This window comes from Anabrus simplex, chromosome 3, assembly GCF_040414725.1.
Source record: "Anabrus simplex isolate iqAnaSimp1 chromosome 3, ASM4041472v1, whole genome shotgun sequence".
NCBI classification, from domain to species: domain Eukaryota; kingdom Metazoa; phylum Arthropoda; class Insecta; order Orthoptera; family Tettigoniidae; genus Anabrus; species Anabrus simplex.
Window position 1 is genome coordinate 100,987,434 of NC_090267.1, and position 12,992 is coordinate 101,000,425.

Consider the following 12,992-nt stretch of genomic DNA (forward strand, 5'->3'; position numbering starts at 1 on the left):
CTCGACTAAGTGGTATGTTCCGAGCTGTCAGCGGAGAGATAACGTGAAATGACATTAGTAGACGAATGATTTTGAGCGGCGTCTTTAAATGTAAGATAGATCACAATATGAAGGTAAATTTTGGATTTCAAGAGGACGAATTGGGGCAAAGTTTCATCTATAGGAAGGGGAGTTAGGGATGTTCAATCAATTTCCAATTTCTTTGAAAACATTTAATAAAGGGCTAGGAAAACATCCGATAAGGAATCTGCCACCTGGGCGACTGCCCTAAATGCCGATCAGGACTGATTGATTGATTGTCTGGGCAAGCCGTATGTCACTTTAGCGTAGCGGTATTATCAATTCATGTATAGATGTGTTTATTTTTTTATGCAAAAATGAATTCCTTTAATAGTGGCAATTCAGACGTTGTTTGAAAACACTGTTACAATTAATAATCATAGGACTTTTAATGAAATAAGCGCAGCAAATCTGGCGGCCATTTGTTTGGAAAGAAGATGAACAATATTACTTCGTAATAATAAGCGTTTTCCATTATCAAGATGCCCATGTTGTGAACAGCATTTAACTTCACCAATGGGTATCAGAAGGGTGTTAAAGTTACTTTCATAAGTAGACCCTATGTATTATCAACTATTCGCGAGTTGTTTTAGTATTAGCCTAAACCCAATTTCATATGCAATAGGCCATTCTAATTATGACACATTATTTTTCTTTAAGGTTTCCTTTGAACTCCCCCTGTGGGTTGTGTCGGTAGATTAACACACACGGTATCCCCTGCCTGTCGTAAGAGGCGACTAAAGGGGCCCCCAAAGGAAGGAGGGTTGGCGACCACGGGACCCTTAAGTTTTGGAGTCGCTTCCACTTACTTGTTATTTGTTACTTTCCGAACCCGGCGGCATTAGAGCCTAGGGAGTCTTTCAATTTCACGCCCTTCGTGGCCCTTGTCTATCTTTGGCCGATACGTTCTTTTTTCGAAGTGTCGGATCCCTTCCATTTTTCTCACTGATTAGTGTTTTATAGAGGATGGTTGCATAGTTTTAATTCTTCTTAAAATAATAATCATCATCACTCCCCCTTCTTGGGATTACAACTGTGAGAGAAGCATTAAATATTGCATCATTACGATACACCTTATGAATTCATTTCTAGTTTGTTATTTAGGTACCCGGCTGTGTATTTGCATCCGGGAAATCGTGGGTTCGAACCCCTCTGTCGGCAGCCCTGAAGATGTTTTCCGTGGTTTCCTATTTTCATACCAGGCAAATGCTGGGGCTGTACCTACCTTAATTAAAGCCCCGGAGACTTCCTTCTCAGTCCTAGGCCTTTCCTTTCGTCGTCATAAGGCGGTGTCGCTGCGACGAAAAGCAAGTATATATATTGTTTAACAGGAATATGGAGCCACTTTTAAACCAACGCAGTCTTATTGCCACATTACCACAAATGAATTATTCACTTTGGTTAAACACTGCAATCACACATCTTCTACGCTACTTTTAATACCTGTATCCAAAAAGATTTGTATCATAATTAAGGCCGATTTTATAGCATGAAACATAAAGAATATCGAATTTAATTTGTATGTCTGTCCGAGTACAGCCACTCTGCAATGACAGCTGTCGTTTGTTTTGCCTGTAAGTGTCATGGCTGCCGTCATTCAAGTAGATTCAAAGATGGTCGGCAGATAGCAGTCCATATCTTTTATGTCGTTGGTTGGGTACCCTGTCTAGACAGAATCCAAAGATGTTCAGCTCTTCAGCTAAATCTGTTTTTGTCTCTTCTTTTTATTTTTTAATTTGCAAAGATTATGAGTTCAGTGTCGTCACAGCTGTTGTAATGGTCGTTCAATATGGCTTCCACATGATGTAGGCTAATGAAGTATCCAGTATATTATTAACTCATTTATATTAAAATATTTTTTATTTTTCTTATTAAGCGAATGTTGCGCTACAAATAGATATGTCGACTGTAGAAATTAAGACTCTCTTCGATGAGAGCAGGTAAGTTCTTCAAACTTTTATCATAAAAGTATCTTCATTTTGTATGAAGTTAAATACATTTTAATCTGAAACTTTGTTGTATGCATTCAAAAGATATGTGTTGAGGTATATGTTACTGAGAAGCTGTACTTCCAGGTACCCGTCGGGCTGGTCTGTGGTAACACTCTTGCTGTACTCTCCTTTAGGTCTAATTCTTGCTGTTATTCGTCTCTTCATTGCTCTCCAGGCAGTTTGTGCTGCAGCATTACTTCCACAGTTGTCTATCGTCAGGAGGTAAGATAAGTTTTCCGGTTGCTAGTTTTCTCTTCCCAGTGTATAAACCACTTGTAGGTTATAAGGCTTATGATCCTAAATTATCCCAGTTTGGTTTGGCCTGAATATGAACCTTTCAATGACATCCCCTCTCCTCCAGTGTCATTAGTGATGGAACAAAATGAAAGGTAGCTTGTCGCTTTACTGAACTGTTTCTGTAATTATTAACAGAAGACTGACCTGCTTTATGTGGACTTCAAACCAGGAGATGTGGTCTTTTATTTCAAAAGTCTCACAGCAGGCATTGCAGGCGGGATTCAAACCGCGGCAACCTGGTGAGAAGCCACTGATTTTCTGTTTCACATATACTGTCATTCACAACACATATTTGTAGTTTACAAAGGAGAAAATTAAAAGTATCCTTCTAATTCAATACATCACATAGTTCCATCATTATATGGAGTAGGGCGTAATGAAATTTAAACATGTTTCGACTCATTTCAGCCATCTTCAGTGAAATAAGGGTGAGTGGGGCGGTGGAGGTTTTAAGGTTTAAAGTAAATTTACATAATACAAGCTAAAAATGTGCCAAAAATAATAATGAAGGAACAAATGAAAAAACAAAAGAGATATGACTGAAATAAAAACAGCACAATATACAACAGTTACATCATCAGATGGAGCAATAAACAACTCGCTGTGACAGAATTCAGTGAAAAAATGTTAATACAAACCATAATTGAATCTAAAAAGTATGTTAAACCTAAGAATAAAAGAAATTAAAACAAATGATACAGATGGAAACGAACAATACGTGCACAAAGTGACGTTGCGTACCTCTTAGTCTAAAACATTTTCAGTTTTATTACAACTATGGAACTGTGGAACTATGTGATATGATGTATTGAATTAGGAGGATTCTTTTAATTTTTTCCTTTGTAAAGTGAAAACCATCAATACAGAATGATTCTAATATCTTGTAATAACATATTTGTAGCTTATAGATGGTGTTTGCAATTTCACGTGTTCCTGGTAATCAGTTCACCATGATAGAATAAAGGTTTCATCATCAAACATGAATATCTTTAGAGATTTTGGTATTACTGCAGCCCGGCTGACAACATATTTCTAATGTTATAAGTAAGTGGAAATGAATGAAATCTTACTTGGAGTGCATCTCAGAGGAGAGATGTGTCCATTGAGATGTCCAGGATCCCAACATCCCGCCACAAGAAGTACCTTTACTTTTATACCTAATAAAGAGTATTACATGCCATTTTTATTTCTGAAGTAGCTACTTGCATTCCTATTGGCCAATGTAAAGTGGCACGTGGTCTTGTTCCCGTCAATAATGTTAATCATAATTCGTTAACAAACCCAGCAATATAAAAATGTAAGAATCAAACGCGCTGCTCTCCTCCCTATATCACAGGTCTTGTCCATATCCTATCCTAACGTCCACAGGGCAAGAACCACTCCAGACCAATGGTCTTGTCCAGGTCCTATCCTAACATCCGCACGGCAAGAACCAGTCCAGACCAACCGTGTTTCCACACGAAACTAGAGGCCTAGGGCCGCTTTGAGGCTTCTAACTCCCTTTGCTTGCCGCTTTATCACGGGTCTTGTCCAGGTCCTATCCTAATGTCCGCACAGCAAGAACAACTCCTCACCAATCGTGTAACAATAATCACCACCACCAGCTATCTAAGCACCACTCACTTATTAGTTCCTAAGTACAGAGGTTTACAGCACTGAGCACCGCTTGACAACATCCTTCCTGAGAAGGCCGCAATCGTGTAAACAAATGACAGTCGTTCCGCTGGTGTGAAAGTCTTGTCAGCTGGGCTGGAGTAATGATGAGATTTTACAGTATTACTGTGTTAAAACAAATCTTATTTACTATACAGGAGTGAAGCAGTATAGACTCATAATGAAAGTAGAAAGTGACTTACGTGAAAGTAACTGGAATTATTCTAGGTGGGAACAATGGCAGGAGCTTACTTGGAATTAGAAGATAAAGGATAGGTTAGGGATAAATTCAGTGAATGAAGCTGTATGCATAAACTGGCTGTAGTGGTGGGATCATGTGAGGCCTGTTAGGTCATCAGCCCAGCGGCTGGTTGGATCCTCAAATTGCACCACCAAAGTTTATGCGGTTATAAGGAAACCACAAAAACCAATGGCAGCCCCGAAATGAGGCGTACTAAGCAGGACGAGGAGTGAGGTAGTTTGCCATTGCTTTCCTCACTGGGTTAGAATGTGCTATTGCAGCACGACTGACCCTATGAGCAACACCTTTCCTAACACTCAGATGCATTGGTCGTGCTCTAAATGTCATTACTCAGCACCACCCATACCCCCAGCAGCTTCCATATTGTCACAGCCATGGATGAGACTGGGACTTCAGTGGAAGCTACACTTTACTCTGGCCTGTGCCAAGAGATGGATACAAAAGTACTGTATCCATCAAGAAATGACAGCAGACAAAGTGTGAGGCAAATGGAGGAAAATTGTTTACATAGGAGGTGGCAACGGTGGTCAGACTTTCTTTTTAATGAATCAAAGTTATGTAGAAATAAAAGAGACTTCATTGAACTGCTTGTAAATAGAAGTCTGTGGAGATGCTTAGTTAAATCATGGACACTTGCAGACTGAGCACTGAAAGACTGACTTTGTGTAGTTCCATACCTCTTATTTTTAAATCATTGGAAACTGAGTCTAACCATTGTCGTTTTGGTCTCCCTGTACTTCGGTACCGCTTCCATACCCGGTGTGCAGCTTTAAGTATGATAAAAATTATATAAATATGATGTGCAACGATACCTTAAGTAACAGAAAGGAGAGATATGCTTGCCAGACACCCCTAGAAGTATTCTTACTTATATAGAAGAATTAAAACCGAGACTGTGTAAACCAGCTGAATATGACCATGTGCCGTGTTCCTATTGATTGGCCAGTGTTCGTGCCGTGTTCCTATTCGCCAGCCAAGTTTTGTATAATCTCCAAAAATCGCATTGTGTGCAAGTACAGGGCTGCCATATTTGCTAAATGTAAGAGAACCAATTTCACTCTCATTTCCTGTAATTTTTGTCCAATATATCCAGACCAATGGTTTTGTCACTAACCTACGCTAGAAATGTACAGTCCGCTCTGCAAGGATTGTTATGTAATATGTTACTTTCAATGCTGCTATTCTTACTTAAAAACGATTCGAAGGAGAGGTGTGTTCATTCCGCCTGCCAGGGTCCAACCCACCTGCCCCTAGGATTTACTTTTATAACCTAAAGTAGTGTTCCAGGCTCCATTATCCATTACTTCTGCCAAGGATCATGGGTATTGGCCGATGTTACCCACCACTGCAAAAGAAAAAAGACTAAAGAGGCCTGCGAAGTTTGAAAGTGTCATGGTGTCGGACGCTAACCTTACACTTTCTTAATTCCTCCTTTAATCTGGGGGCTTACGGCAAGAAATAAAGGTCTTTTATTAGCTTTAACGTATTTTATCTCATCCAGGCCAATCTCTGTCCTGAGAATAGTGGCCCCTTCAGGGCCACACTCCCTTGGAGAGGCTCCTTTCTATCGCCGCGGTGCATACTGTCCACACGGCAAGAAAAAAAATATAGCCATATACAACCAACAGTTTGCAGCAGTGCTATTCAACTCACCTCTACTTACCTTTGCATTACTAGTGGAAACCACCCCCCTGCGGGTGGGGGACGCACATGTAGAATACACTCGCGGTATCCCCTACCTGTCGTAAGAGGCAACTAAAAGGGGCGACCTAGGCGCGGAGATGGATTGTGGTTTGGTATAATGTGTTGGACCTCCTGTGGATGGGAGAGGCTGAATACATCCACAGGTAATCCCTGTCTGTCGTAGAAGGTGACTAAAAGGGTCATGGTCCCCTCTTTATTTTTTATTGTTTTTTTGAGGGTTAATTGTAGATCTGTTCCAAATTTTGATGTGCGTGCTGCTTGGAGATGGACCTCCTACATGTGCGACTACGCTCGAAAGCCCGTGTCAGTAACCACCCAGGAAGTGGCAAGTGGGAGTGTCGTGTACCCTTGCTGTAGTATCCACCTGACAACACAGGTCCCCGCACAGCCGAATGTCAGAAGGACATATTCTTATTAATTATTTTTATTTATTTTTACCTATATTTTGTGCTCTGTACACGCTATGGGGTAAATGTTATTGCGAGTGACTGGAGGAAGGGAGTCCTTGTGCTCATTGCCTCAGTCCTCCCGTATTAGGCATCGTCCAACATCGGATCCCGGGCAGTACTGGCTGTGACCAGGTGGGTATTGCCTTGGCTGCTTGGTTCGGCTACAGAGACCCCTGATCGGAGTGGGTGGCATTCGGGGAGGATGATTTCGGGCATGGTGTCGAAACAACTTTCGCCTGCCTCCACGGGTAGTTCGCTACCCAAGTCTTTAAATTTTGATTCTCTAAGGGGGGTAACCCCTTGGGAACAAGCGCAGTGTATTAGTCTGGATTCCAGCTTCCCTAGGTTCCTGGTTGCTACCAGAACCGATGGGCACGATTTCAAGTTGGTCAGATAAATTCTCTTCAGTCGACACATCAAAGGTGTATACGGTGAACTTGGAGGATCTTAAGAAAATGCGCAATGGTGGTTTGCTTCTGAAGACTAGCACTGCGCTCCAAGCAGATCGGTTGCTTAAGTGCAACCACTTTGGCGAAATCCTCGTCAAAGTGTAGGAGCACAAAACGTTGAATCTGGTTCGTGGAGTTATTTTCCACCATGATCTCATTCTGAACACTGACGATGAATTGATGAAAGACATGAAGCACTGTGGCGTGACACATGTCCAGCGTATCACACTCAAAGTCAACGGTGAAGACGTTGCCACGAGTGCGTACATAGTCTCCTTCTAATTGTCAGTGTTGCCGGAGAAAGTCAAGGTAACAACCGATTGTTGTGATGTGAGGCCGTACATCCCGCCTCCCATGCAATGCTATCAATACCAGAGATTCGGACACATGGTATCTCATTGCTCGAATCAGTCTACGTGTGGTACATGTGGAAGTGTAGCTTACGGCGCAGAGGAGTGCACAACTCCGTACAAGTGCACTAACTGCTCTGGTCTTCATTCTCTTCAAGATCGGAACTGTCAGACCTATCCGAGTGAGAAGAAGTTCCAGGAGATCAAGACCCTGGATGGTCTTTCCTACCAGGAAGCGTGGCGTAAGTTTAATTCTCTGAATGCACCGGCCAAGACACTAGACTTCAGCATGATAGCACAGTCTCTCCCAGGTTTCTCATTTTCAACTGACACACCTTCTCAGAAGATCGCTACGCCCAAGGCGCAGTTGCTCCTGTGAGCAATGCCGCAAAGAGAACGAGCTCAAAGGCGGGTCCATCCTGGCCTTCGACCACCAATAAGCCTGTGCTGGCTAAGAAACCTACGCCGGCACAGCAGGGAAAGAAGACAGTAGACAGCGTCTCCTTCCCTCTCGAGGTCGGCGAAAGCGGGCCTAAGCGGGCGGAAGCAGCATTGTCGACCAGGGCTGGGAAATCACCTCCTAGCCTGTCTAAACAAGAATCGACGGTTGGGAAGAAGACCGCTCTTAAAAGGCGTTCTTCCACTTTTCCTACAAATGGGATCTCACACCCTCCACCTGGAGGGTCTGATTCTGCGCCAGTGGGTTTTCCTCCTGGAAAACCTGCGCACTACCCATGTAGGAAGAAACCTCCAAAAACATTAAATGAATTTTTGGACCACCTAAATTCCATTAGCAGTAAGATCAAGTTCACAATGGAAGTAGAAAATGAAGGTAAATTACCTTTTCTTGATGTGTTAGTATACAAGAAGAACGATGGTACACTAGGCCATGCAATGTACAAGAAACCTACACATTCTGAAAGATACCTTCATAAGTCTTCACATCACCACCCCTCCCAAAAAGCAGCTCTCCTTCGAACGTTAAATACTAGGGTGAATAATGATGCAGACAATGATAACCGCTGGAATGCATTGAGAGAACTGACAACATCCATGAAGAAAAACGGCTATACATCAGGAGACATAACACGAGCTGTGAAGATCAAGGAGCCTAACTTGGATAGTACCAACCAGGACTACAGCAAAAAGAAAAATGTATTCCTTCCTTACGTGGCAGGTATAACTGACAGAATAGGGTGCATTCTTAAGAAGTACAATGTAATTCCAGTTTTCACCGCAGACCGGAAGCTCAAATCCCTGTTTCGACCAGTCAAAGGAAAACCACATCTTGAAACACCGGGCGTATACGAACTTCCATGTGGTTGTGGTTGTTCATATGTCAGCATGACAAAAAGGCTTGTTAGCATCAGGGTGAAAGAGCACATCAGGTCGGTAAAGAATGTCGCTCTTTCATCCTCCACGGTGAACGCTATAAGCCAGTCTGCCATAGCAAAACATTTCTACAGTACAGACCATGAAATCCTCTTTGACCAGGCGAAGGTCATCGCGCCTGTAAAAGACTTCTATGCTCGTCTTGTGAGGGAAGCCATAGAGATAGAGCTGCGCCCAAATAACATCAACAGGGAAGACGGCTTCAAGTTATCAAATACATCGAGACCTGTACTGGAGAAATACATGCATAACACCACCATGACACAGCGGGACGCACTCTAACTGTCGACAGAGGGCGGTGAATCAGTAACTTCCCTCCCAACCACCACAGCACAGCGCCACGATCTTGAGTCCAGTTAGTGGGGTAGGCCGTGGATAGTATGGGCATGACTTCCACGTTCCTTCGGAGAATTTCTCTGCTTACTGCCGGAGGCAAAACTTCACATGCCCTGATGAAGGCCAATGCAATTTGGCTGAAAGCTTGGCTTTATTATTAAATAAATATATATACAGTGGCTTTAATCCAGTTCATTTATTTCTTTATGTTAATACAATGAGCCATGAAAACTTATGTTCATTAATCACCATGCACTTTTATCTCAAATAATTACAGGTCACTTGACCATCTTTCAACATTATTTTATTCAACATTGTTTTAAAAAATACGATTTTGATAGTCATTCTCATTATCTAGTTCTAACCGTTAGTCATCACCATTTTATAGCAATTTTTACCACTTGTCTATAACACTGTTGCTTTATTCATTTTACTTATAATAGTAGTCTTCCAGTGTCACTATTGCAAATACTTTCACCAAATGTAAACTTCTCACTCATAGCATAGTATTTAAAAACAACTAGTCTTTTACTATATGTTAATTTTCTCTCAAGTCTCTTCAAGGCTTTTTATAAATGAGTTTTATATTATTTACATGTAAATCAGGTGCCTTATTTTATTTCAAGGTTAAACCCACGGCTGATGATGCCTGTATGTAAGGCGAAACATGTAGAGTACCATTTTGATTAACATGTCAATGTAATTCAACAAAGACAAGATTTATTGTATTGATTAGGTAGTCAAATTAATAAAATAACTTGTTATTATTTCTACCAATGTGGTTTTCGAGCCTCTCGAAGCTATCCTCGCTTGGATAGCAGTCACAGATTGTTTTACGTACCTTCGGTTCCTTGCCTTTTCAGACAACCAAGTGGGGTACCTCCGTGGGTAGTACGATGTCCTGAAATAATCCTGGATCTGCACATTGGCCCGAAGGAAAACACGGGCCCTTCGATTTACCAGAGGCTCTTTTTGTCCGTTGTTGGCCGGTACCCAGGTTCAGTCGTCGTTTACGCGGATGGCTCGAGAACAGATACTAAAGTGGGCTGTGCATTCGTTGTCGACACTGATAGGTTTCTTTTTGCTCTCCCAGAAACCTGTAGTGTGTACACAGCAGAGCTCTATGCTATCCGTGAAGCTCTGAGGTATGAGCGCCGACACTTCTGTGTACTGGTACGCCTGGAGAGTTCCATCCAGGATGCGTTTCTCCACAAACAGCATTTTGTGGCTGTTTTCTTCAACTTAGAAAAGTCCTATGACACCACATGGCGATATGGCATCCTTTCAGTCCTGCATCAGTGGAGATTCCGAGGTAACTTGGTGCTATTTATTGCAAATTTTTTGTCCCTCCGTCTATTCCGTGTCCGAGTAGGGAGGACATGGGCTCCTTTTCGATAGTACATTATCGTGGGAGCCACACCTGCGGCAGTTAAAAATGCAATGCACCAAGAGGCTTAATCTCTTGAAGTTTCTTAGCAGCACTAATTGGGGAGCTGACCGCACGGTGCTCCTACGCTTCTAAAGGGCACATATTTTATCCAGGTTAGACTACGGCAGTGCAGCATATGGCTCAGCAAGACCAAGCGTTCTTGCGAGATTGAACAGTATCCATCACAACGGGGTTAGGTTGGCGACGGGAGCTTTTCGCACAAGCCCCATAGCTAGCCTGCTCGCTGAATCTGGTGTGCCACATTTACACCTGAGGCGCCAGCACCTCCTTCTGACGTATGCTGCAAATTTGCGACAGATGCCACTTCACCCAAGCTATCCTTGCATATTCAACAATGGACACCGTCGGCTGTACGCTGCTTGTCCTCGAGCAATACGACCGGTTGGAACACGCTTGGATAGCAGTCACAGATTGTTTTACGTACCTTCGGTTCCTTGCCTTGTCAGACAACCAAGTGGGGTACCTCAATGGGTAGTACGATGTCCTGAAATAATCTGGATCTGCACATTGGCCCAAAGGAAAACACGGGCCCTTCGATTTATCGGAGGCTCTTTTTGTCCGTTGTTGGCCGGTACCCAGGTTCAGTCGTCGTTTACGCGGATGGCTCGAGAGCAGATACTAAAGTGGGCTGTGCATTCGTTGTTGACACTGATAGGTTTCTTTTTGCTCTCCCAGAAACCTGTAGTGTGTACACAGCAGAGCTCTACGCTATCCGTGAAGCTCTGCGGTATACACTGTCCGATGAGCGCCGACACTTTGTTCTGTGTACTGACTCCTTGAGCTCGGTAGAGTCTATTGATACTTGTTTCCCTCAGCACCCTCTGGTGCAGCGGATCCAGGACCTGCTGGCCGGGTGTTCGGATGCCGGCACCAGAATTACATTTCTGTGGCTCCCAAGCCACATGGGTGTGGAGGGTAACGAGTTAGCAGATAAGGAGGCTGTAACACTGCCCCCGTTGCCTTGCAAGGTTCCAGCAAGTGATATTCGCTCTCAGCTGAGACATCTGGTTATGTCCCATTGGGAGATGGAGTGGCAGGCCACTCCTCTTCCAAATAAGCTGAGAGCGATAAAAGGTACAACAAAGGTATGGAGGACTTCCCTTCGGGCTTCTCGGAGAGAAGCAGTGTTATGTCGTCTTTGGATTGGCCACAGTATACTAACACACTCCCATTTATTGAAAGGAGAACCCCCTCCGGTGTGTACTTGCAGCGATCATCTTACCGTGGCACACATCCTTGCGGAGTGCGTGGACCTGGTCGGTCTGCGCCGTAGTCTAAAACTCCCGTGTGCCATCTTCCTCATCCTGCGCGATGACGAGCAGTCCGTAGACCTCGTGATCCTTTTTAAGAGGGGTAGTGGTCTTTTTTATCGTGTGCAATGATGTCCTTTGTCCTAGTGTATTTGTGTTAACTGCGCTTTTATCCCATTGACTTTATTTTAGTTTGTGTTGCGTATTTTAATGTGTTATTTTAACTTTTAACTCAAATTATATATATGTGTATTCCAGGCAATGCCTTATTCCTTTGTCACCTGTATTTTCTATTATTTTATTTGAAATAAGGCATTGTGAATTAGATCCATTGATTGTTTCAATCTCATAACCATTTTTTAAACTCCACTCACTGGATATATTTTAAAATTTTAATTATCAAATCATGTCGTCCATCTCGTTCCATTATGGGCTGATGACCATTGACGTTAGGCCCCTTAAAATAACAAGCATAATAATCATCATCACTAGTGGAGTAAGTTTTAAACAAGTATTAAACAAAGGACAGTCACTTCACGTGCTGCACATAGTGGTGCCTCGTTTTACTAACATTGCGGAGCGGACTCTACAGCTTTGCCCTAAGCTACCCTAACCTGTCCAGACCAGTGGTTTTGTCACTAACCTACCCTAACGTATCCAGACCAGTTGTGGTGTCACTCGGCATACTAGGGGCCTAAGGGCTTCTTCACGGCTCTAACCTGGGGGCTTACACCCCCAGGCTTCCTTTGCTTGCCCCCAGAGCAATGGTCTAGTCACTTGCCAGACCTAACCAATCCAGACCTGTGGTTTGTATCACTCCTTCAGACCTAAACCATCCAGCCCAATGGTCTTGTCACTCTGTGGACATAACAAATCCAGCCCAGTGGTCTTGTCACTATGAATGCATAAGTTGGCAAGCCTGCCGAATGTTACGTGACGTCATCTGAGTCGCGCCATGTTGGATCTCTAACCTCACTTTCACACACTGGGTATGGAATTTTTACCTCTACTTCTCTTGCCCTCCATGGCAGTCCATTATTCTCCTAGTAATGTGATGTGTGAGAGTGCTCAAATGTGAGATCTGTCAGTTCTTGCCTTCATTTTTGAAAATGAGTAAAACAAGCTGCTGTGTCTAGTGATTACCAGTATATTTTCCTTTTCTTAAACCCTTCTCTGTTGACATTAGTGGTCGATGTAATAAATGTGTGTGCCATAATTATAATCTTCCCTGACAGTGTGGCAAGGGTAGTGATGAATCAGATGACAGTAAGTGTAATCCATATCAGTACTCAAATTATATAGCCTACATTAATATATATTGATTATAATTCGTAGTGTTAACATGTTCA

The 12,992-nt window shown here is 42.9% G+C and overlaps 1 protein-coding gene across 1 annotated transcript in view; it reads left to right on the top strand.

Moving 5' to 3' along the window:
• Positions 1 to 1,720: 1,720 nt before the first annotated feature.
• The window catches only part of LOC136866029 (lipid droplet-regulating VLDL assembly factor AUP1), a 203,465-nt gene continuing 192,193 nt past the window's right edge, over positions 1,721 to 12,992 (top strand). Inside the window, exons 1-2 of the mRNA XM_067142643.2 lie at positions 1,721 to 2,000; positions 2,136 to 2,273. Of these exons, the coding sequence (XP_066998744.1) occupies positions 1,960 to 2,000; positions 2,136 to 2,273 (179 nt within the window). The 5' untranslated portion in view covers positions 1,721 to 1,959. The remainder of the gene's footprint in view (positions 2,001 to 2,135; positions 2,274 to 12,992) is intronic.